This window comes from Esox lucius, chromosome 13 (genome assembly GCF_011004845.1).
Source record: "Esox lucius isolate fEsoLuc1 chromosome 13, fEsoLuc1.pri, whole genome shotgun sequence".
Lineage (NCBI taxonomy): Eukaryota > Metazoa > Chordata > Actinopteri > Esociformes > Esocidae > Esox > Esox lucius.
In genome coordinates this window covers 30,355,517-30,380,480 of record NC_047581.1, presented here as the reverse complement: position 1 = coordinate 30,380,480, position 24,964 = coordinate 30,355,517, and the positions used below count along the sequence as shown (strand labels likewise).

The following is a 24,964-nucleotide window of genomic DNA, read 5'->3' as shown; positions in this document are numbered from 1 at the left end:
CAGACTTTCCCCAAGGGGCCACTCAATGGTTTACGACAGAGCTACTGATAGTGAGAACTCTGTGCGTTCTGTGATGCTGTGCCAGCTGGCACGCTGGAACACTTTCTCGACAGGGGCCTGGCGAAAGGGAAGTGAAACTGGGCAGTAACAGTAGTGCTGACTGTATTGCTGCAGGGCAAAGACTGCATGGAAAACAGTACTCTGGCAATCCCCTCATCTGAACTTAACCCCAGTCAGTCCGCTTTTATTGACAAGTGAGTTTACATGTAATCAGGCTTCCAGTTGGTTTTATAGATGTTTCTAGTGGTAGACAACATAGAGACAGAACACACAAAATGTAGGCAAAGTTCCGTAATTGTAGGCTATGCGATATTTGGTGAGCATATAGTATAACAGAAAATGTGTATATATATATTTATATATATATATATATATATATATATAGTATAACAAAGTGTATACACACACACACATACTCACCTAAAGGATTATTAGGAACACCATACTAATACACCATACTAATACTTCTACGTGGCATTGATTCAACAAGGTGCTGAAAGCATTCTTTAGAAATGTTGGCCCATATTGATAGGATAGCATCTTGCAGTTGATGGAGATTTGTGGGATGCACATCCAGGGCACGATGCTCCCGTTCCACCACATCCCAAAGATGCTCTATTGGGTTGAGATCTGGTGACTGTGGGGGCTATTTCAGTACAGTGAACTCATTGTCATGTTCAAGAAACAAATTTGAAATTATTCGAGCTTTGTGACATGGTGCATTGTCCTGCTGGAAGTAGCCATCAGAGGATGGGTACATGGTGGTCATAAAGGGATGGACATGGTCAGAAACAATGCTCAGGTAGGCCGTGGCATTTAAACGATGCCCAATTGGCTTCAACTGTCCAATTTTGGTGAGCTTGTGCAAATTGTAGCTTCTTATTCCTATTCGTAGTGGAGATGAGTGGTACCCGGTGGGGTCTTCTGCTGTTGTAGCCCATCTGCCTCAAGGTTGTGCGTGTGGTGGCTTCACAAATGCTTTTCTGCATACCTCGGTTGTAACGAGTGGTTATTTCAGTCAAAGTTGCTCTTCTATCAACTTGAATCAGTCGGCCCATTCTCCTCTGACCTCTAGCATCAACAAGGCATTTTCGCCCACAGTACTGCCGCATACTGGATGTTTTTCCCTTTTCACACCATTCTTTGTAAACCCTAGGAATGGATGTGCGTGAAAATCCCATTAACTGAGCAGATTGTGAAACACTCAGACCGGCCCGTCTGGCATCAACAACCATGCCACACTCAAAATTGCTTAAATCACCTTTCTTTCCCATTCTGACATTCAGTTTAGAGTTCAGGAGATTGTCTTGACCAGGACCACACCCCTAAATGCATTGAAGCAACTGCCATGTGATTGGTTGATTAGATAACTGCATTAATGAGAAATTTAACAGGTGTTCCTAATAATCCTTTAGGTGAGTGTATATAAACACGTGTGCTCAATGGTTTGCATACCCCAGTTTGATTTCCTTACGTGTGTAAGTTTTACCCACTGATAAAACATGCAGTAGGCTTACGCCAGCTTGATCATGGTTTTGTCACGGTTTAAGGGAGACACAGGCAAACGCAGAGTTGAAGAAACTGAGCTTTTAATGAAACCAAAGGAAACCCAAAACCGGGTACAGTGCACTGAGATACAAAAAACCAAACCCATGGAACGTGACATGAACAACACAATGACAGACAAGGACAGGGAGAAAATGGCTGAACTAAATACACAGATTAACAAGGAGAACAGAAACAGGTGGGGGCTTAACACAGGTGAAAGGAATAAACTGATTAACTGAAACGAGAACAGGAAAGACCAAACAAGGACATGACAAACCAATGACACACAGAAAATACGAAGCGGAATGGTCCCATTCCGTTACAGATTTGTGATTCTGGGGTTTGCATACCCTTGGAGAATTGGTAATATACTTTATGTACCATTTCTAAAGAAAACATGAGTGAGCAGGCAAAACACATACCCTTAGTTATTAATACTGTGTATTGCCCCCTTTAGCATCAATGACAGCGTGCAGTCTTTTGTAATAATTGTCTATCAGGCCCCGAATTCTTGCAGGTGGTTTAGCTGCCCATTCGTCTTGGCAAAATGCCTCCAGGTCATGCAAAGTCTTTGGTCATCTGGCATGAACTGCACTTTTGAGATCTCCCCAGAGTGGCTCAATGATATTAAGGTCAGAAGACTGTAATGGCCACTCCAGAACCTTCACCTTTTTCTGCTGTAACTACAGGAGGGTCAACTTGGCCTTGTGCTTAGGGTCATTGTCATGCTGGAATGTTCAAGAGTGTCCCATGCGTAGCTTTCGTGCAGAAGAATGCAAATTGTCTGCCAGTATTTTCTGATAACATGCTGCATTCATCTTACCATACATTTTCACAAGATTCTTTGTGCCATTAGAGCTCACACATCCCTAAAACATTAGTGAGCCAGCACCATGTTTCACAGTGTGGATGGTATTCTGTTCACTATAGGCCTTGTTGACCCCTCTGCAAACAGCGCTTCCTTAAAGCTCTGTTTTGGTCTCATCAGTCCAAATTACAGTGTCCCAGAAGCTGTGAGGCGTGTCAAGGTGTTGTCGGGCATATTGTAACCAGGCTTTTTTGTGGCATTGACGCAGTAAAGGCTCCTTTCCAGCAATTTGACCATGCAGCTCATATTTGTTCGTATTATTTGGTCGTATTGTGCTCCTTGAAACCACCACACCGTCTTTTTCCAGAGCAGCCTGTATTTCTCCTGAGGTTACCTGTGGGTTTTTCTTTGTATCCTGACCAATTCATCTGGCAGTTTTGGCTGAAATCTTTCTTGGTCTACTTGACCTTGGTTTGGTATCAAGAGATTCCTGAATTCTCCACTTCTTGAACAGAACAGTACTGACTGGCATTTGCAAGGTTTTGGATATCTTTTTATATCCTTTTCCATCTTTTTTAAGTTCCATTACCTTGTAAAACAGATCTTTTGACAGTTATTTTCTGCTCCCCATGGCTCAGTATCTAGCTTGCTCAGTGCATCCATGTGAGAGCTAACAAACTCATTGACAATTTATACACAGACACTAATAGCAATTTAATAAGCCATAGGTGTAGGAAATTCACCTTTAATTGCCATTTTCACCTTTGTGTGTCACCACATGTGTCTGTAAGGGTATATAAACATTTGATCAGGGCTATTTGGGTGATTTCTGTTATCATTATGATTTAAAAAGGAGCCAAACAACTATATGTGATAATAACGGGTTCATTTGATCACCATCCAAAAAACAAATACAGTTTTTCTGCATGATCAGACATATTTTCAAAATCAATGCCAAAATGACACAATTTCTGCCAGGCTTTGCAAACTTATGAGCATAACTGTATATATATATGAATTTCCTGTTGACGTACATATTTACTGTATCAGTATAGTAGATTTAGACTCGGGAACATGAATAGACTTAGGTGCATTTAAGTGCAGCTGTTAAATCTGCATTTTGGAACCGGTTTAAAGAGGTGATCCTTGTCTTATTAGTCTCTGTGGGACAATCGTTCGAGCAAAGGAAATCGTTCAGATGACAAGCAGGAATTTTGGCCATGATTGATCCGGAAACCAGAGGAATTTCGGGGCTCAGCCCATCTTTCTGCCCCACCCGGGACAGAAAGTACAGGGTTTTGAATGTACACGCGGAATATGTCCATGTACACGCTAGCGGCCTACACTTCTACATTGTCATAATGCGCGATCGGAATTATAGATGAATAGATCAGGGGCTGTTTTTTTATTATCATAATTTTTGGTCCATTTCAGATCCATTTCAGCTATTCATAAAAGATACGGGGCTATAGCCCCAGACACCCAGGCCGAATGACGACACTGCTGGAAAAGCTTTCATGCCAAGACCCATAATTATATATCTAACCATAACTATAGACAAATCTATAAACCTCTTATTTAACTCAGCTTTCATCAGTGCTTCCAATCCAAGTAAGTGTGGATAGGATACAGAATCTGAATCTCACCTTTGGACCTAATGAAATCGTTACTATGCTACCAATACATTGGTCCTCTGCTGCCATCTTGTGGTAAATAGCAAGCTTGTACAATAGCACCTATTTAGCAAGCACCTGCTGTCATATTAAGCTCAGTAGCAATATCTTGTGGTCATTCCATTGTACTGTTGTTTTTATTACAGCGCTGGCTCCATTAGCATTTGTCACAAAGGGCTTATACAAACATCCGGCTTAAAAACCCAATAGTGCAAGCACTGCCAATGTTGAAGCTTGTGGCTAGTAAAAACTCTCTAAAAAGGCAGGAACCCAGTAAGAAACCTAGAGGGGAGCTGGGCTCCTCTGTTCCATGAGATTCTGAGAATGGAAGGATTATTAAATTAAAACATAACACAAAAAAATTACTCAAACAGTTTGATTTCCTTACGCAAGTATGTTTTACCCACTGATAAAGCACGCTGTTGGCTTGCACCAGCTTGATCATGATTTGTGATTCTGGGGTTTGATTTTCCCTTTAATTGTAGCCCAAACATACCTGAACCTAAAACTAATCTCAATTCTACCTAAAACTAAGACCTCTGGTGCTCACCTATAGTGAAACAAGAATGTAATACCAGGGCCAAAGCTAACATGGCAAAAGATGGGTATGATTCACAGGGGTCCATGGCTTGGCAGGGCCCCCTGATCATAATAATGTCAATGCCGTCTGTAATTTAGGGGGCCCACGCAAATATTTTTTAGGGGGACCGGGAATCCAGGTGATGGCCCTGCACTCTACACACACAGTATATAGCTCCAGATTACAGGACGGGCCCACTCATGCCCCAAACTGGACAGGGACCCAAACTGAACAGGGCCCCAAACGAGGAGGGCCCCAAATGCTATTGTCTTGGTCACATTCAGAGTCACCTGGAGACCAGATTTGCCCAGATAGCGTATGACAGCAAACAGGTGGAACTGCGAAGGGACATTTCTTTAAAACTGCTAAGATTTCCCTCCACTTCTTGTTAAAACAGTAGCTTTGGATGAGTTATAAAAAGATACATTTTCTCCCTGGCCCATGGTAAAAAGTTTAGCATTCCAGAAACGTCCTTCTAAAGTCCATTGGAGTGGGGATGTTACTGGAGGAGGAGCAGTTAGGGCTAACTGTCTTGCTCGAGGACAGGAAGACATAAAATATTGTTTTCCCATATTATTATTATTTTCTGTATAAAATATAGCTAATTTCCTGTTCTGTGAATTTTATACAGGCATGGCCAAAATGATTGTCCCCTTGCACTTTATTGAAATGATGTAAAAGAAAATCCAGAAAACTGTAGAAAGTAAGTGACCCTACGGTAAGGTTAGGGGAAGGATTACAGTTATGGTTATGTTATGGTTATGCTAAGGGTTGGGGTTAATGCTAAGTTTTAGAGTAGAGATGTCTTGAAGATCCTGAATAAGAGTAATGTAACCGTGCTATAGGGTTCAGGGAGTAGACCATCAGCTATAGAGACTTGGACCCCAAGACAGCATTCCGAGTTCAACACGGGCTGACTTTATTCCAAGACAGTAACCACCATTTACATTAGTTCACGTGAAACAGATCACTTTATAGACACCGGACGGGCTTGCACAACCAATGACGAACATCCAATTCGTTCTGTTACACTTAACTTATATCATAGCCTACTAGTAGCTAAAAAGACACTTGCCGTGATTCATTTCTGTTTTCTACCAAGGACTCTAACGAATTGCTATATACACTTATGCTTGGCGATTTCATCACATCTAATTCCTTCGAGTTTTCAGATCAACGCACCGAGCGAGCATCAAATCTGTCTCACTGTATGATTGGATTGATTTCCCTTATACATATGTGTGTATTTGTATGTATATTTTGCATTCTGTGTTGTCCTGCCCTCTTGCAAATACATGGCTCTGGCCAGGTTATCATTAGACATGTGAATTAATTAACCTGATAAATTACTTTTCAAACTAATGGTTTTATCCCATGAACCATAATCTCGGGAATTGTGTGCGAAGCATGTAAACACTTTAGGAACGTCCCTCCTTGGTTTCGTTCTGTTTAATCCAGCTCACGAAACGTTTTGCAACTGTTTTAAATTGCACGGAACGAAACTGAGAAACCTTTCGTTAAACAGATATTCTATTGGACAAATCAAGGTATGCTCCGCCTTGTTCAAACAAGCTGGGACTTGCGTGAATGAGTCCAACCTCAAATGTGTTTTACGAGACGTTTCACAGCAATAACGTTTGTTTCGCAGAATGAATAAACCACTCTTGTGGTAACCGATTGCACAACAACGCATCAGCGAAATGAAAGTGATCCTGATGACATTTCTGGTACCTACTCATCTATGCTGGTGGCTGATCATAAATCAGGCATGTAAAACATACGCTAAAACACATAATAACCCACATATGATCAAGTGAACAAGTGGTTTAGCGTCAACTGTCCCATACTTTGTATTGCCTTTTTGGAACTGCGGAGCCGCCCTGTTACCCCGGTGTATTCTGGGAACACCCAGTAGATTCAAGATGGCGGCGAGCAGGAGACTGCACAAGGTAAATCTCCTAATCACTCTATTTTCATGTCTATAGTTATCATCATTGAAGAGTCGGAAGGGTTTTCCAACATCTTGGTTCTTATTGAGTACAACCTGTAAAGCGATTTAATGATTAGTGGTCTTTCATGTGTTGAAATATAGACCGTAAAAAGCGAGAAGTCACTCTCGCTAGCAATGCCAGTTGCTAACGTTAGTTCATAAACAGGTTAGGAAAGCACCGGCAAATTAGGCCAGAGAGACCGGGTTTTCGGGATCAGTAGGCTAACCTTAGTCTGCGACGTTTCTTACTCATACGTATTAATGACATCATTGTTCAAAACTGCACCATCAACAATGACACTGAACAATTTTTTTTATTAACCACATTTTATGGCTCAGCGTAACGTTACATTAGTTAACTATTTCTGTCATTCAACAAGGCTAACCAGTTAGCTTGGTAGTTAGCCGTCTTCGCTGTTGGTTTGATGTCTACTTCCACTGGCTAGCCAATCAATCGCCCATTTAGACTAAATAGCTAGCTAAACGGCGAATTCTTATTTTGTTACTTCGTTTTTGTGATTTAAGCGAAACACGTTATTATGCTTCCACTGTTTACAGGAATTAGTGTAACGTTATTTAGTCAGTCTACGTTTTAAAATGTTTTATCGCAGTTCCACGGTTACGTTAGCTACTTGGCTAACGACGTTTAGCCTGGCCAGGCTTGACTCTAGCTACAGTAACTCTGACGCCTTAAATATAAACCGCAACTGGTTCGTTACTTTAATTTATTAGGCTGTAGACTAACTCATTTGATACAGTTTTTGACGCGTTGTATATATGCTGTCGTAGTTAACTATTATCTAAACCACTATCGATCGTGGTGCGTTATTTCAGTCGTCACTGCGAATTTGACAGCAAAGTAAACCGAGCCCGAATGTATGTACAGTACAGAACGTAGTTACCTATGTAACTAGCTTGTCAATTTGCTAACACTATAGTAATAAAAACATCTTTTTGGGATATAAAAATTATTTTATTATTATTCATGTGCAAAACTCAATGAGTCGATTCTTGCAATAGTCTAAACAAAACCGAAACTCTTTTTTCTACTAAATCTTTCGCCTTCGGCCAGGCTGTTATTGTAAGTCATACTTTATTCTTAATAAACTTGTCTGGTAAAATAAAGGTTGCATTAAAAAAAATGAACGACACACTATCATTAGCTTGTTGGCTAACTGAATTATGTGTGGACAAAACCGAAGATTTACACGATCGTATTTCTGGTCTTTACTTTTCTTTACATACCGACTTCCTGATGCTAGATTCTGTGAGTTTCCCAACCCTAATTAGGGTTCCTGACCACCTAGACGAGGATGTTACATTACCAATCATATTTTTTCACCTACCCAGATTACACCAGGCGTCGACTTTATAGTAAAATGCATGTTTACGAGCCCTTTCCCAATGATTCAGTAAATTAAGGAATACAGGGAATAAACATACCTTAATACAGACGTTCGGTTTCCAGTTTATTTGGGGGGCTCTGCAAAACATGTCATGTGGTTCTCTCTTTTAGGAACTTGAAGAGATTCGTAAGTCTGGAATGAAAAACTTCAGAAACATTCAAGTCGATGAATCGAACATATTGACCTGGCAAGGGCTTATTGTCCCTGTAAGTTGTTTTGTTTGTTGTCATGATTAATAGCTTCACAATTCTCTCATGAAGGCTGATGAATTGAAAAGCATGATGTGTAAGTCTTCCACATTAACTGAATGTCATTTGTACTCATTGGGCATGGTGATTGTTGCACTCATGTTTATTTTCTGTGCATCACGCTGCCCCAGGACAATGCCCCTTATGACAAAGGCGCTTTCAGGATTGAATTAATCTTCCCTGCTGAGTACCCCTTCAAGCCCCCAAAGATCACGTTTAAGACAAAGATCTACCACCCCAACATCGATGAGAAAGGACAAGTGTGTCTGCCAGTCATCAGTGCAGAGAACTGGAAGCCAGCCACCAAAACTGACCAAGGTGGGTCGTGCTTATTTTAACACACAGTAATTCTATGGTACTCCTGGTTGCCAACCACTGAAACCAACCAAGGTGGAAAGGCCTCACCTTCCCTATTGACTCACTGGCAGGAGCACTGACTTTTACAGAAATCTTAAGTGCTGGATTATCCTTCAAGTGGAGTTGTATTCCGAACAATTCAGGCTTAAATCCCCCAAAGGTTTTGTGGTGGAAGTAGGGGGGAAAAGTATATTATGGATTTGCATATCCGTATCTGCAGTGTTTCATTTTCCCGCCATGTCCTGACAAACTGTTGTTGTGTTGTGCAGTAATTCAGTCGCTGATTGCGCTGGTGAACGACCCCCAACCGGAGCACCCCCTGAGGGCAGACCTAGCAGAAGAATACTCAAAGGACCGGAAAAAATTCTTTAAGAACGCAGAGGAGTTTACAAAGAAACACGGCGAGAAGAGACCAATGGACTGATTCCCTGATGTGTGTAGCCCTTTCTCTCTCTCTCTCACTGTCCTCTCTCACCCGCCCAACCAAATGTCTCTCCTCCACTCCCTTGTTTTTGCCCCCCCCCCCTTACCCATTTCCCACTGTTTACCCCCCCCCCCCCACACACACATACACACATTATCCTAGCAGTCCAGAAGCAGCCTAAGCAAAAGGCTGCCATCACAATCCCTCCCTCTACTCTACGTGGGACTCTGGATCAGACAGGCTTCTCCTCCTCCTCTTGGCGATAGCTTGAGCCCGTTACTAACTTTCTACTATTTTCTTAAATTAAAAAAAAAGAAAAATTAAAGACATAAAAAATAAATAAAGATCAGATAAATAAATGTTAAGAATGAAGAACTAAGGAAAAATATTATGTTTTAGTTCTATTTGTTCAAAAAGAGGAAAAGACAAGAAAAATCTGAGTATTGTAGGTCTCTCATAGTAGCCCTGATTTGTGGAAGGCATTTCTTTTCTGGCAGAGAACAAAAAGTTATGGTTGTTTTCTTTTTCTTCCATTCTCTAGTCTGATATTGTTCTGTCCAACCCCAAAAATGAAATGTTTTATTAAAAACAAAGGAGTCAAAAGAGGCAACCCAGTCTCTCACAGGTAGCTAGGCCCTGGAAGTGTGTGCTGGAATGTTTTCCTTTTTAATTCTCTGCTTCTGGAGTTGCACTGCGTTCTGTTGAACAGGCCTTCCCTCAGTTGTTCCTCCGCTTGGAGCCAGCCCACTGAGCAGGCAGACAAAAAATGGCCACCAATATATTGTAATCAATTACAAGTATCATTTACTGGTGAAAATTCTCTCTTATACTTTGTGCTGTTCCAAATGCCTTTTGTGTGAAAAGCTGAAAATGTACTTCAGTGTGGATGGTTTTCTGTTAATGAGGATGCTGCCTCAGCCATTTTCTGCATTCAGAGACTTCTGGCGAGCAAAAACATCCCATTGTGGACAGTAAAAACAAAAGGCGGTAAAAACAGTTGTCCTGATGCCGTTCTATTTGTTTACAGTAAGTTTTCATTCCACTCTGTATGGCCCGCATGTCATACCGCAACCTGCAGTCAGACAACAAACGCATTCTAAAATTGAAACCTTTATGCCATTTCTCCATTGCTACAATCTTGGCATTGCGAAACAAAAACCCAAGTCTTGAGACTTAAAAGTCTGTGGACAATGTCTACATGAACAGAATGTCCTCTTACAAGGTAGTTTACCAAACTTTCAGACCTGACCGGGGCAACTCCAACGGAGTAAAAAATCCTGGGGTGGTGTTCGCAATGGGCCCTAATCCCTCGCAGTTTGTTGATTTTAACCAGAACCAGATGATCTCTGGTTTAAAGTTGAGTTCCACACAGGGAATTGGGTTTCAGGCACCTTATGTTGTGCTGGGAGTGGGCTGTGTTTCTGCAACAGTCTGTCTGCCAGTGGGACGCTAACATGACCGGGATGGAGTGTATCAGCTGTGTGATTCTACCAGATGTTTCATAATAAAGATGGCTGACCATTTGGCCTCAGTGTGTGGCTGCTGTGTGCTTGTCCCATGTCTGGGTTAATGCACGCCTCGGGATTCGGTTACCATGTTGCATTGAAGTTTTTTGGGGACGCTTTGGAAGTGTCCGCTGGATCAGAAATAAATCAGCCCACTTGACTTATTCCACATTTGTTTTGTTATACACCTAATATATTTTTCCCATTAGTCTACATGTATTTTGGTATGTGTGGCAATTCATTGAAAATGAAAACTGAAATATCTAATTCACAAGTATTCATGCTCAAAATTGAACTCTTTGTTGAGATCTCTGGAAGTGAATTCTATTGATTAGAAATTGTTTACAAAGGCACACACTTGACAGTGCATGTCAGATCAAAACTAACCTATGTCCTAGAGACCTCTCTGTAGACCATGAGTCACAATTGTGTTGAGGCATTGATCTGGGAGGGTTATATATAAAAGTGTAATCACTGTCAGTTCCCATGACCACAGTGCGCCATTATTGTGAAATGGAAGTTTGCAACCACTAGGATGTTTCCTAGGGCAAGGTTCCACTCATCAGCTGGCTAATACTATCCCTATGGTGAACCATGCTGGTGGGAGTATCATGCCGTGGGGATGCTTTTCATTTGCAGGGACTAGAGGCTGCATGAAGCAAATTAGGATGAATGATGCAAATTACAGAGGTCTTTAAAGAAAACCTGGTACAGAGTGCACAGGACACCAGACTGGTGAATATAGATTTTTCAACACAACTATTATTCTAAACACACAGCAAAGAGAATGCTGTAGTGGCTTCGGAACAAGTCTGTGAATGTCCTTGAGTGGCACAGCCAAAGCCCACACTACAACATCTACGAGTAGACCTGAAGAGTGGAGTTCACAGATGCTCCCCACCCACTGACAGTTTGAGGGTTTGCAAGGAAGAATGGTAAAGACAGCCTAAATCCAGATCTGCAAAGCTGGTATAGACATACCCAAGAAAAAGCCATCAATACTGCTGAATAAAGTCTGATTCTTCACATATTTCAGGTTTTTAATTTTCAATACATTTCCACACATTTTGAAAGATATATTTTTGCTTTGTCGTTAATGGGTTATTAGGCTTAGATAGTTGGCAAAACCAAAATGTCATTTGCCTTTGGAATGTAATCAATTACAAATGTGGACAAAGTGAATGGTTCTGAATACTTTTCAAAGGCACTATATTTTAGTATCTGGTTATTCTAGATTATTTTTTTACTTTATCCACATTCACATGTAATACCGTGGTATCAAATTCGATCGTTCCATTCACATTCCATCATCACAGAAATTCCCGGGAGACTGGGGACAGTCGACATCAAGAAGTCTTTCAAAGTAAATTCAGCTCTGTTACGAATTTATCATGCTGCTTGCTCAACCAGGAAGTCTACACTAGAATCGTTTACACGCTGGGGAAATGCAATCAATCAATGCTCGTTCTACAGAACGTGGAGAAAGTTAGGGGTATGAATATGTTCCAGAGCCACTGAATGTAGGCTGGCAGATTGACTCTCCTTTGTCGATCTGGATAAAGGCGTCAGGCCAGATTTGGGGGAGGCCAATCGTGTGGGTATTAAGGTGTTATTTCAGTAAAAACTAACCACTGGGGGGACCACAACTCCTGGTGACTGCAACAGTGTCCCCATTTACAGACTCATACCCATGGGATCGGCTATGTGTGAGATTCACCCAATTTTTTACCAGTCAAAATTAGCTTTAGAGATTACAGGTCCATTTCATACTGGCGCTTGGTTAATGTTTATGGTAGATTGCTGACTGAAATTCGAGGTACAGTGATTTGAACCGCTGAGATGGAAATCTGTGTCATCAGTCCACCATGGAGTGGCAGCATCATATACCATGGCTATCAGCCAATCAGCATTTAGGATATATACAGATATTTAGTGATATACACATTTACTTGCACTTTTGAACAGTGCTAATACTAGTGAATAAAGTGCCATTTGACAAAGTGACCTGGCTTGAAGTTCCAGAATATTAATTTTGGATATACATTGCCCCTTAATTCAAGATACAAAACTGAATTCAAGAGTTATGCCTTTTATTTTCTGTCACCATCTTTAATTTATTCACTATTGTGAATTCACTATGGCTATTGTGGCCTATTCAGTACTGCACTTCTAATGCTTGTGCTTTCTTGGTCTTGTGATATTCCAAGAATAACATTACATACATTTTTTCACATGAACTGTTAACAAAAATATACATGATAAATTTTAAATAAGAACATTTTAAGACCTGGGCAGTCTGCATGCACAATTATAAATACATAGCTTATGCAAATGTCCATAATTTAAAAATGCGTATTAAAAATATAGGCTGTAGGCACGTCCTATTCGGGCCACAGAGTTTTGGCACCGACATGTGATGACTGGATTTGACATTAGTGTTGGAATGATGGAGGTGTTCTTCCTGCTCCTCAACACTGAGGTGAATGAAAAACTGATCATTTCCTACAGAGATTGCTACCTGGTAACTCTGAGGTAAGGTTACACCAATGACAGAGCAGCGGATGAAGTCCTTGGAATTGGAAACAAGTCAAAAAATAAAATATCCAATACCCGCTTAATTTCGAAAATCCACATTTGAGAATCAGCAGGGGAGAAGCTGCTGGGTGCACGTAATCCTATGACCTGGAATTCTTTAACAGATATTTACAAAACGAGAGATTTTTAGGAAAACCTGTGACCCCATCCCTGGGAGTTCCTGCAGGGGGCCTCAGAGGTCCCTGAAGGCACAGAGTTGGACTCTCTCCTTGGTGTAGAAGGCCAGCAGGGCTGGGTCCTTCAGGGTGATCAGCTCATGCTCCCGGTCAACTGACTGGGAGAAGTCATCCGGCCCCTCGCCACACCCACCCTCCTGGGGCTGACTGGGATACCCAGGATGCACCATGAGCTCGGCCGTCAGCACCGTATGGGCCAAGTTGGTGTGGATCCTGTCAACTCCACTAGGGGGAGATAGTGAGACCCATCCGTCCAGGGCGTGGCTGAATGCTCTTCTCAGGTTAGTGATGGACATGTTGCCACCCATTGTAGTTAGACCCAGGTACACGTCAGGCCATCTAGGTGAGAGTGGGACAATAATTTATTTTGATCTAACAGATATTTATATTTTGCTTCAAAATCCAATACCAGGGCCATTTTAAAGAATATCTCTCTCAGTTAGATTTTTTTTAGACTTTTTTTGTATTTTTTTTTTTTTACATTCTTTAATGCAAATTTCTGATTCTTTTTCAATGTGACACATTTGGAGATATTTCGGTTACCAGTCTTGCTCAGTATCAGAAACCACATGGTTTTTCACTCTGTCAAACTTTCGTTGCTGTTGCTTGGCTCCGAATACATCAGTCCTACACATAATGTTAGCTAAATTAATCTGATGTAAACTGAAGCCCCATGCGGAATGTCCAACCCAGATTGATACTATTAAACTCTAACACTGTACCCTGAATTCTGACAGAAATTACATTGACAACGTGCTCAAACCAAATACATGAACCTGAAAGCAAGACTTAATTCACTACCACTGATTTCACTGTGTAACATACAGATGGTTACAGGACTGTAATACCCATTACAGAGTCTATGTGTTGGGCAAGAACATAGCCACTGAAGACACAAGACATTTTACTGGATGATTCGATGACCCAGCGTGACATGACATCAGAAAGGATCAGCCAATGGAGTTCAAGGTCCCACCCAGTTGACCGGGTCATCAGGGAGGTTGAAGTTCATAGTGCCACTCAATGAGTATGTTAGCATGTAGGATTCCTTCAATCGTGATGGTCTTCTAGACATTAGAAGGCTCTAACACAGGAGTTCCCAAAATATTCTGCTTCATAGCCCACCAATAGATGTGCCTTTTGTGTTCTGTAATAATCTCTGCAATATCTTTCCTTATTCCTGTTTACTGCAAATCTTGATTAATTCCAACATGTTGAGTCATACTCCTGGTATTTTAGCATACTACTTTGATATTGTCTTCTTTATTATTATTTTAGCCAAAGGGGTCAACACCAACAACTGAAGCTAGGGGTGTACTCGTGTAACTTTTTGAGAACTGTAGTTTAGGCAATTTATTATTTAGGCAATTTATTATTTACTTTATAGATTCACTGAAGATACATTAGTTTTTTTGCATAGCTTTTATAAGCTTTCTAAGTTCACACTGAAAAAGCTTTGACCATCTTGAAAATATATTTCTGAAATACATTATTTTTAACATTTTTTTTTTTAATGCAATCCCACAACCCAAGTGGACCCTTGCCACAGCCCCCACACGGCACAGTTTAGGAGCCCCTGCTCTAACCTACTCTTCGGTGTGGAAGAAAACGTGTCTCCTACCGGATGCCATGATGTCTGAACACTGGGATGGACTCCAGCGCGTCCTTCTCCACCTGCATATAAAAGTCTCTGAGGACAGGGGACAGCCAGGGACACGCGTGTAGTCCCCGCTCAACCGGAACACGCGTGTAGGAGATGCCACAGTCAGACAGCACCTGAGCAAACACCTCACGCACCTCTGACACACACAAACACAAATGCAATTATTAATCAAACCTTAAAATGATCAGAATTTCAACCATTGCATTATTATTGTGTATTACCTATGTACTTACAGGCAGTCGATAAACATCTGGACTATATTAATAAATAATTTAACAGTTTCACCAAAACTCTAATTACCATAGAGTAGAAAGCACACGGTCAAATGGAAAGCAGACGCAATAATTATTGAGTGGACTGTCCTTGTTAAACTGGAATTAATGGATGAATCAGTTTAATTTAAGACAACAGTGGTTGATCCTTACAGTGTCCTTTTCCCTCCTATCTCTGGAATATGTGGACATGGGGGGAATTAAATTATAGATCGGAACCTGACAAACGTTTTTTTATTATTAAGGAAGTAGTCAGAACAGCGTCGGGGGCAGGGAGGTCATGAGAACAGCGTCGGGGGTAGGGAGGTTGTCAGAACAGCGTCGGGGGCAGGGAGGTCGTCAGAACAGCGTCGGGGGCAGGGAGGTCGTCAGAACAGCGTCGGGGGCAGGGAGGTCATGAGAACAGCGTCGGGGGTAGGGAGGTTGTCAAAACAGCGTCGGGGGCAGGGAGGTCTGAGCCATGTACTAAGAGAGTTTAACGGGTTTAAAAATGGCCACCATTGTTAGTGCCTTGAATCACGAAAATGTTAGTGATGTAACACCACCGTAGCAGGTAACGGGGTGTACAGAGCAGCCACATCAACAGATTCGGGGCCAGAAAATGCGTATCCTTTGTCCTGCCGTGTTGTGGTGTCAACAAATTGCATGCAGTCTTTCACTGGATGTGGTCATGTGATAAGAAAGCTATCAGTAATAAACATCACAATCCGGATGTTTGAATCAGCATTTAGCAACTGGTCCTTCATGTGTGTTTAGGCTTGTCACAAAACACACACACACCCCTATTGGGTAAGCTCTTCAGTAAGACCTAAAAACAAAATGGATTCAAACATGTTCAAAACACACACACGTAAAGATATGTTACAGTACCTGGCAGCACATGGATGTGCTGGTGTCCATCCATGTGAGAGGGCATATGACCCATCAGCTCTCCAAACAGCCTCACCTGGGCCCGCAGCTCCTGCTCCACCTTGCACGCACACACACACACACACACACACACACACCTCAGAGATAAATAACTGTGTGCCAAGGGAGTTTTAATATAAACCTGACACAGTATCACAAACACACCTTAGGGATAGTACAAATCGAAAACAAACACCCCCACCACACACACAATACTGTGAAATCACGCACGGATAAGGCTGGGCATGCACACACAAACACACACAACTAACAATACACATTCACACACACACACACAGACATACAAATGAGAATACACACGCACCTAATAAAATACACCCAAGATGACAGAAATTCACACACACACACACACACACACACACACACACACACACTCCAATGTAACTAACACACACATCCCCACACAAAAACTAAAAAGGTAATTACTGCAATTTTTCAGACTCTTTAGTCTGATGGGCCAAGAGATCTCAACTTTCCCAAAGCTTCTGTTATTGTGCGGATCACATTCTGCCTGTGTGTCACTCATAATCTATGCTCTACTGGTAGAGGTCTCTGTACTGTGGCAAGTTTAATAAAGTTGGTTAAAAACAGAATCAGTGTCTGGGGGGGATGGGGTCAGATGACATTACACCTGACAAGTCCTGAAGCAGGGGGACGGGGCAGATTACATAACTGAATGCCATCTGATTACCTCCTTTAACGTCCTCCTTGCAGTTAAAAAAAATATATATTGTACCCTTTATTACGAGGGAGGAAACAAAAATTATCCACATTCCCTACAGCTGATCATAGGTCGGGAAAGAAAAACAAAAACGATGAATCACTACACCGCTTGTTTCGGGGGCCCTGCTTCAGTGAGGGTACCTTACAGTAGTTTTAGGTTATTCCGGTCACTTATTCAGATACCACGTGGATAGCTAACTTGGCAATGAACAGCAGGTACAAGAGATTAGAGTCATCAAGGTCACAATCGGATCACATGTCCCTAAAGCAAATCAGAACTTGGCATTTAATCAACAACATGATGAATACAACTTTGAAAGCAATGCTTTAATACTAGGCCACATTAGTAGGGGGAAATAGCTAAAGGTGACACGCAGCACGGCAAAACGGAGGAACACTCCGATAAAAATGTGTTCCGAAGAACAAACATGACATTCTGAAAAAAATACAGAATCATGTCAGCTCTACTGATTATATCTCTATCTGCAAAGTTTCTGAGATGTAGTTCAGAGAGAAGCTTACCTCCGCCATGCTAAGCTGACCGCTCTGCAAGGCTTTCCGGAAGCCCATTTTCCCATGGAAGAAGCCATCCTTGTTGAGTAAAGTGGAGTTCCTCATTAAGCCCTTGCAGACTGGTAGACCCTCAGAGAGGTTGGCGTGGAGACCGATTGGAATGCGGTGTCTGTTGGGGGAATCAGGAAATTACGTCCAGTTTCCTGGATCAAGCCTAGTGTTGGATTAAAGATGATTAGTAGACCTTTAACCCTGAATTTCTTTTTTTACTCAGGGTCAGAGAAACCAGAACCTATAGTGTCAAATATTATAGATTAAATTATCAATTGATAAAACCCTATACCGTCAAGTGTAGCTCAGTAACAGCATGGCAATTGCAATGCCAGGGAGGTTGGGTTAAATTCCCACGGGTGACCAATAACATATGAACGTTTTGGCACTCAGTACTGCATGTAGCTCTGGATAAGAGCATACGCTAAAAGACCTAAATGTAACAAATATTCGGTCCTTACTAATAAGAAATACAAAACACACAAGCGGGTTACAAATGTAGCGTTTAGCTCAGAACTCAATTAATTAGAAAATGAATACTAACAGGCAAGTTGACATCTGTCAGGGAAATACATGTATTACAAAACTGCGTAATGTAACGTGTCTATGTCACTCAAGAGGAAGTAGACTTCATACCTTTTGGCCAGCTCGGTCGCTTCAATCGCCGAGGAGGCATTAACCAGTAGGGACACATTAGAAATCCCCCCGGCCTGGAAACAATCCACTATCCCCTGGTTTCTCTTAGGACAGTAGCCGAAATCATCTCCCGTCACCACCAGCTTGACTCTGGGTTGCGGCATTGTTGCTGGACGCTGGTGGAAAAAGTGTCACACCGAGAAGGCGAGTGAGAATAGGAGACAACTTTTTTATTTCCTCGAGCGTAGCTGCTACAACAATGAAGCAATGATCAGTTCACCGGGTTGTGACACATCACCAGTGTGGACGCTGCATACAATATTTATAGAAACATGACGAATGACCACCCTTACTTTGTGGGGGAAAATAATTTGAAAAAAAGTAATTGACTTAAAAAATGGAACAGCTCTCTCAAATTCCACCACTACAATGTGAGTCAGCTAATAGGGCAATTACCATACCCTTTCTTTGAAGAAGAAAGGAAACTGTTGCCTCTTTGATCGATGACCAGCTCATATCCACAAAAGCCTGTCCTGAAGATATGCGATTGCCTCTACATACTGGGCTGCTCTACCAGCTGTCGCCAGGTACTGTAGTAAATCCAATACAAATTATAAACTATTTAACATGAAGGCGAACTCATTACGTACTTAGCAAAAAACACAGTCACTAAAGACAATGCCTGGCCCTAAGACTAACAAGCTTAAAAAAATACACGGTAAATTCAACCAAGAATAGACTTCATCGAGCAAGTAGCCTACAATACATTAAAATTACGCGAAGAGCGGTTTAAACGGTTAAATGTCTCTCAGTAGCATACAGAAATATAGGCTACTAATAAGAATAAAGTGACACCAAATTGATGGATCGATAACCTATATGCCAAGCAAACCATGGTGAGTGAAAATTCTGGTCTTACCCATGTTTAAGACACGTGTTTGGCCATTTATTTCCGAAGCCGGAGAAAAATAAAAAAGCAAGCTCTTCCGACTAGGGCTGAAACGAAATCCCTGGTCTACTTGTATTGATAAACACGGCCTCTAGTGGATTTAAATGGTATTTCATTTCGTGTTGTGTTTTGTAGGCCATCAAAACCTTCATCTTTAAATTGAGAAGAATTATGAAATACTCTGCAGGTCACACATTTTACTAAATAACTGACCAATTGAGCCAATGTATGCAAAGCAGTGGTCTACAAGAGGTTTGGCCCATTCCTATGGTCTAGTCTAAAAAGACCGATCAACGAAATTAGTCATTTATAAATGGTGTTAAGCCCTTTTCCCTCAAATGTAGGTATCACTGGTTAGACGGGTGTGGGTTTTCCCGAAACCTTGAATGGCTAATTGATGACCAAGTAAACTACGATGTCGCTACGACCACAATACATTCGGGCTAATGTATTTTCTGGTCAATTTGAGGTCTACAGCCCCGGACGCCCAGGCCTAACGACGCCACTGTTGATTACCTTGCTCCGAAAGGTCGGTGGGCTTCGGGGCAGCGACGGTAACTATAGTGTTGACATTGTGTTTAGAGGTTCTCGAGTACGAGCCCCAACTATGACGGTTGGTGCGAAATCTTACAATATCCTTATGTTAATCAATTTATAGGCGCCAATGTTCTACGATATAAGTCTTTGTTTATGACATGATGAAGTGATACACAAAAGCCTAATAATTTGCGTTCCAGTCTTCCATTGTGTAATCGAGTGGGCTTTGCCAAAGTAGACCTAGCCGTTTTCATTTGCCAAAAATGACTAGGCCTACATGGTCTTGAATGTGTTTTTTTATGTGGATTTTACAGGCCGTTATAACGTCTTTGGATACCTAGGCCTATATAGAATGGATGCGGCGGGAAGCACAGACCCCGAAAATAACTGGAATCAAGATAATTCTTTCCCATCCGACTCTAACGAATCGGAATACGATTTCTTCACAAATCTAAAATTGCTGGACGAAGACCATGAATGGATAGAATCAGACGAAGACGTGGTCCTCTGCAGGAGCTGCTCTGCCCATGCTCCGTCATCTAACACTGGTCTCTGCAACCCCACGGCGCACCACCAGAACGACGAGTTCAAAAGTTTCCTTGAGAAAAGGGGGACCAGCAAGGAACTAGAGGCGATCGTTTCAAATGTCCTGCAGAAACTTCTCCAGGACAGGAAAACCGACGGGAGCTCGATGTTTATCATCCCTAAACATGACAATAAGTCTGCCCGTGAAGAAGAAAAGCCACTAATCGTGGACAAGGCAACACCCGTATCTCAACTAAATGTAATGACTAATGAATTTTTCACGGCTAACGCCTGTCCATCACCTTTACTCGAGGACGCGTTCCCTATGATCCACGGGCTTCACCCAGACTCCTCGGACTATCAAAGTACCGGAAACACTGCTGAGATTCATGAGAGACCTGCTTTGAGGATGGAGCAGCAGGAGCGGCTGAATAAGTTAGTCTTTGACACCCATTCGGGTGCAAATGAAGAATACCTTAACCCTAAACGTATAAACAAAAAGGTAAGTGCTATGTGTTTCAAGTTCATAATAGTCATATGCAAAAGGCTTTAGTTTAGTGTGTGTGTGTGTGTCTGTGTGTGTGTGTGTGTGTGTGTGTAACTGCAGTCTCCAGTGTAACTCTGGTCTAACTCACCTAATACTCCTTTGGGCTGTGATTGGTTGAAAAAGGTGTGTTTGTGTATGGATGTAGCAAAAACATGTACATCCAGTAAGTGTAGGAGGGTTGGTGACCAGACTGTTATAATTCGCCTTTTTAATACATTGAAGATGTCTCCTGTATTCACAGAAACTTGGCCAGAGTGTCAGGTGTAAGGGCTGGTATCCTCCAATGAACAAAGGCTCTGGTCCAACATCTCTGAGCGAGATCCTGCAGGCTGCCCTGTCCAGCCTCAACAGGCAGATCGAAATGGAAATATACCTCTCCCAGCAACTAGGCATAATTGTCACCCCTGCCTCTCTGCACCGAGATAGGTTAGCACAGAAATAAGACTTTCAGATTTTGGGGCGTGAAATAAAAAAGTGCTTGAGATGTCAAAGAAATTGGGTTTTCTTTCAGAGGTCTGCATACATGTGATTGTATCATTGACAAGCAAGGAGACCGAAGAGATCTGAGTTAGGTTCCTCCGTTTGTATCCTCTTTTGTCTTCCTGTCTCCCTCCCACCAATTTGGCTTGTGGATGCAAAGATCTGGTGACGTCTTTTGGGGGATTTAGTAACACTGTTTAGTTTGAATGCAAGATACACTGAACAAAATTATAAACGCAACACGTTTGTTTTTGCCCCCATTTATCATGAGCTGAACTCAAAGATCTAAGACTTTCTATATGTACACAAAAGGCCTATTTCTCTCAAATGTTGTTCACAAATCTGTCTAAATCTGTGTTAGTGAGCACTTCTCCTTTGCCGAGACAATCCATCCACCTCAGAGGTGGGGCATATCAAGATGTTGATTTGACTGCATGATTATTGCACAGGTGTGCCTTAGGCTGGCCACAATAAAAGGCCACTCTAAAATGTGTACGACAGCGAGTTCCAGGTCCTTCCAATATCCAACAACTTTGCACAGCCATTGATGAGGAGTGGACCAACATTCCACAGGCCACAATCAACAACCTGATCAACTCTATTTGAAGGTGATGTGTTGCACTGCGTTAGGCAAATGGTGGTCACACCACATACTGACTGGTTTTCTAACCCCCCCCCCCCCCCTGGACCCCCCAATGCAGCGAAACTGCACATTTTAGAGTGGCCTTTTATAAAACAAGCTATTAAAATAAGTACAGTATTATAAAAACTTTTCATTAATTTAATGTTTTGGTGTTACAGCCTTAAAAATGTATTAATAACCCTATCCAAAATTGACTTTTAGTGTCTCCATTATTAATGTTATAATTTATCCCACTAGTGGCACAGTATGTTCACATAATGGTACAAATATCAATTAGCTATAATATTAGCAACATAACTGGAAAATACAAATATTAATTGAGAATGGGATAATTAAATCAAATAATCAAGATTTGTATCTTCCGGACGCCATGCCCAAAGGCTAACCTAATGCTGTCATGCGTTCAACTTCCGTTTCTGAGTACATTTCTTTATTTCTTACCTCACAAGTGCGTAAACCAATCAGAACAGTATGTGCTGTCCTTTACTTCCGTATTCAGGGACTTGTCAAGCTGTGATTGGTTTACATCAGCACTAACCTTTGAAAGTGCTCTGTCCTCGAGGTTTGCCTCATCTCGCTCCGGAGGAGTTTCATAGAAGCACAACAATGGGATTAATTCACTTTCTCCAAGTCTTCATCAAATCATTTTTGGTGTTTTTTTTATGTTCCAATTGCGATGGTCGGGAGACCGAGTTTAACTACGTCACCTGCGGGTCGCTAGTAAAATTACTGAACACGAGACACAATGTCCGGCTACACTCTCATGATGTCAAATACGGCTCAGGTAAGCACTAATGGCCAGCCTTAAACGCCAAGTTCACTTTTTGACAATTACCTGAAATCTAGTTTCGCTGCAGACTGGGGGTGTGTTTCCGTGTACGAAGAAATATGCAGTAGACCTATATTCCAACAGCAAAAACCCGGTTGGCAATAGACACATTTAACCTAAATGTTTAGTCAAGCAGAACCATACATTTTCTTGTTAGCCTATAGTCTAACTATTCTAGACCAGTCAATAATCTCCTAATTCTGTATCGGTCGAGAAGTAGGACGTGTTTAGCAACAATGTGTCATGACTCGGTACTGTAATTACATATTTTTAGGGAGGTAGTGAGCAGGTGGTTACGTTCGAGTACGCTCGGTCGTATTTTGTTGGTCAATGATCGATACATTAATATTGCAAAGTAATATTGTGGACCTCTAGCCTAGTGTCTCTTACAGCAGAATGCAAATATCATACAATCTCCAGAGACCGGTTAACCCCATATTACAGCCAAAGGCGGTACACTGTATCCAAATCAGCAGCAGTGGGAGGGATTTAACTGTAACACTTACCATACTCAGTCACAGATGCAGCCAGTTGTTCCAATAGGGACCTATTAGTGATATGCAGCCATTCAAACTCAGCGTTTCTTTATACGGTAAAGTTCTTGAGGCTAGTTGTGATCGTACCGTTTAATACATAGGTCTGGAGCTGACTGGAAACCGTTTATCTTTCCCAAACTTAGTCAGAGTGCCAGTACAAGCCACACCTCCACCCCGTACCGATTGGTCAAAATAATCGCAGGGCGACGACCCCATGGCTGCGGTCAAGGTAAATGTGTGTCCTGTTGTGCAGGCAGCGGGCAGCAGTCCGTGACGGGTGTCGAGAGCGCCGACGATGCCAACAGCTACTGGAGGATCCGGGGGAAGCCCAACGGGACGTGTCAGCGCGGCGCGCCCATCCAGTGTGGCCAGGCCATCCGGATCACGCACATGACCACGGGACGCAACCTGCACACGCACCACTTCAGCTCACCGCTGTCCAACAATCAGGTAGGGGAACGCACACTCAAACAAACACCTGCTGCTCTCATTTAGCAGGTAAGACATAAACACACAAACACTGTCATTGCATACATTATTTTCACTAGTCACTGTCAGTCCCATTTCCAAGTAACAAACCTGTCATGTTCCCATTCCCCCACCCCAGGAGGTGAGTGCCTTTGGGGAGAATGGCGAGGGGGACGACCTGGACGTGTGGAAGGTGCAGTGCGACGGCTCTGTCTGGGAGCGCGACGAGGTAGTGCGCTTCAAACATGTCGGCACCAGCGCCTTCCTGAGCGTGACGGGCGAGCAGTACGGCCACCCGATCCGCGGGCAGCGGGAGGTGCACGGCATGACCACGGCCAGCCAGCACAACTACTGGAAGGCCATGGAGGGCGTGTTCATCCAGCCCAGCCAGGAGCCGGCTCGGCACGACGGCCTCCACGACGAGTTCTGATGACAGGGCGCCGGTGGCGTCGCCAGGAGGGTTGGTGGCGTCACAGGCACCGCGTTGCGGTGGGCTCCGGGGATGTCGTCGGACATCAGATAGCATGCGCCTAGGCTATGTCTGAAATGGAACCCTAGTCCCTATGAAATAAACCCCCCCCCCCCGGTCAAATGCAGTGCACTAAATGGGGAATAGGGCACCATATCAGACTCACTGGTGTATCTACATGGAACGAGAAGACTCCGATCACATTTTAATGACATTGTGTCCCCGTTAACCAGTCAGGATCAACATGGACGGCTCCTGGGCTCCTGCAAATGTGTTTGGACAAAGACGATGAGGACCTGTGTAGTCAGTCGCCTGGGGAGGTTGGCTGTTTGAATTGAACACACCTCGACATGGTGGAGGTGAATTCTGAGGCTTTGATTAGTTACTGGTGGAGAATGGTGCTGGCGTGGGGCTTTTTCTTTAGGGGACTGAGCTCCCCTCCTAAAGGGAAGCGTTGCAAGATGAGTGCTGGCTGTATACTCCCCAGGAACTGACTGCACAGATTCTGACCTTTTTTTTTTATTTTTAATTTTTTTTACTTAACCAGTCTCTATACCACTGTCTGTTGTCCCTGATGATGGTGGCTGATGTCATAGCCATAGAAAAAAGAGTGAGTAAAATGGGCTTGGAAACCTGTAACCCTGGCAAATTGACTGGTGAAATCATGGGTACCATTGCAATTTCTACCTGTTATTTTGATGCAATAACTGAATATTTAAATTATGCTGAGGTGGCCCGTGCAATGGAATGTCTTTATTTTTGTAATGTCAGTTAAGGTGATTCCACAAATCACAGCAGAGTCTCACTTCAACAATACAAGGTT

At 42.5% G+C, this 24,964-nt stretch overlaps 4 protein-coding genes across 8 annotated transcripts; 3 read left to right on the top strand and 1 right to left on the bottom strand.

Moving 5' to 3' along the window:
- Positions 1–6,370: 6,370 nt before the first annotated feature.
- Positions 6,371–10,763, top strand: ube2l3b (ubiquitin-conjugating enzyme E2L 3b). Its single transcript, XM_010876933.5, has 4 exons — positions 6,371–6,618; positions 8,176–8,271; positions 8,445–8,631; positions 8,940–10,763. Exons 1-4 carry the CDS (start codon positions 6,592–6,594, stop codon positions 9,092–9,094), a joined length of 465 nt encoding a protein of 154 aa, XP_010875235.1. The 5' UTR covers positions 6,371–6,591; the 3' UTR covers positions 9,095–10,763.
- Positions 10,764–11,625: 862 nt separating this feature from the next.
- On the bottom strand, positions 11,626–23,402 carry ydjc (YdjC chitooligosaccharide deacetylase homolog). Of its 3 annotated transcripts, none has more exons than XM_020052640.3 (6): positions 23,175–23,402; positions 18,159–18,334; positions 17,481–17,640; positions 16,176–16,275; positions 14,992–15,169; positions 11,626–13,709 (listed from the first exon to the last, which is right to left on the bottom strand). In XM_020052640.3, exons 1-6 carry the CDS (start codon positions 23,175–23,177, stop codon positions 13,367–13,369), a joined length of 960 nt encoding a protein of 319 aa, XP_019908199.2. In that variant the 5' UTR covers positions 23,178–23,402; the 3' UTR covers positions 11,626–13,366. The 3 variants fall into 3 exon arrangements, with proteins under 3 accessions (XP_019908199.2, XP_010875233.2, XP_010875234.2); XM_010876931.3 differs by lacking the exon at positions 23,175–23,402 and adding an exon at positions 19,078–19,198; XM_010876932.4 differs by lacking the exon at positions 23,175–23,402 and adding an exon at positions 18,620–19,042.
- LOC105014535 lies at positions 18,329–21,207 on the top strand. 3 transcript variants are annotated; one of them, XM_010876929.4, is made up of 3 exons: positions 18,329–18,745; positions 19,959–20,671; positions 20,958–21,207. In XM_010876929.4, exons 1-3 carry the CDS (start codon positions 18,700–18,702, stop codon positions 21,156–21,158), a joined length of 960 nt encoding a protein of 319 aa, XP_010875231.2. In that variant the 5' UTR covers positions 18,329–18,699; the 3' UTR covers positions 21,159–21,207. The 3 variants fall into 3 exon arrangements, with proteins under 3 accessions (XP_010875231.2, XP_034152169.1, XP_019908200.2); XM_034296278.1 differs by lacking the exon at positions 18,329–18,745 and adding an exon at positions 19,078–19,661; XM_020052641.2 differs by lacking the exon at positions 18,329–18,745 and adding an exon at positions 19,656–19,720.
- sdf2l1 (stromal cell-derived factor 2-like 1) lies at positions 22,359–24,258 on the top strand. The gene is made up of 3 exons (XM_010876934.4): positions 22,359–22,623; positions 23,458–23,654; positions 23,812–24,258. Exons 1-3 carry the CDS (start codon positions 22,446–22,448, stop codon positions 24,100–24,102), a joined length of 666 nt encoding a protein of 221 aa, XP_010875236.1. The 5' UTR covers positions 22,359–22,445; the 3' UTR covers positions 24,103–24,258.
- Positions 24,259–24,964: the final 706 nt, after the last annotated feature.

Bases quoted from the DNA above. Each gene is read 5' to 3' on its own strand.
- sdf2l1 (XM_010876934.4), top strand. From the start codon at position 22,446: ATGGGATTAATTCACTTTCTCCAAGTCTTCATCAAATCATTTTTGGTG. The intron at 22,624-23,457 runs GTAAGCACTAAT...CCTGTTGTGCAG, and splicing joins TGATGTCAAATACGGCTCAG to GCAGCGGGCAGCAGTCCGTG. The intron at 23,655-23,811 runs GTAGGGGAACGC...CCCCCACCCCAG, and splicing joins CACCGCTGTCCAACAATCAG to GAGGTGAGTGCCTTTGGGGA.
- ydjc (XM_020052640.3), bottom strand. The intron at 16,276-17,480 runs GTAAGCTTCTCT...TGTGCGTGCAAG, and splicing joins GTCAGCTTAGCATGGCGGAG to GTGGAGCAGGAGCTGCGGGC. The intron at 13,710-14,991 runs GTAGGAGACACG...ACTCTCACCTAG, and splicing joins TTCAGACATCATGGCATCCG to ATGGCCTGACGTGTACCTGG.
- ube2l3b (XM_010876933.5), top strand. From the start codon at position 6,592: ATGGCGGCGAGCAGGAGACTGCACAAG. The intron at 6,619-8,175 runs GTAAATCTCCTA...TCTCTCTTTTAG, and splicing joins CGAGCAGGAGACTGCACAAG to GAACTTGAAGAGATTCGTAA. The intron at 8,632-8,939 runs GTGGGTCGTGCT...TGTGTTGTGCAG, and splicing joins AGCCACCAAAACTGACCAAG to TAATTCAGTCGCTGATTGCG.
- LOC105014535 (XM_034296278.1), top strand. From the start codon at position 19,523: ATGTCGCTACGACCACAATACATTCGGGCTAATGTATTTTCTGGTCAA. The intron at 19,662-19,958 runs GTAACTATAGTG...TGGATTTTACAG, and splicing joins TGGGCTTCGGGGCAGCGACG to GCCGTTATAACGTCTTTGGA. The intron at 20,672-20,957 runs GTAAGTGCTATG...CTGTATTCACAG, and splicing joins CTAAACGTATAAACAAAAAG to AAACTTGGCCAGAGTGTCAG.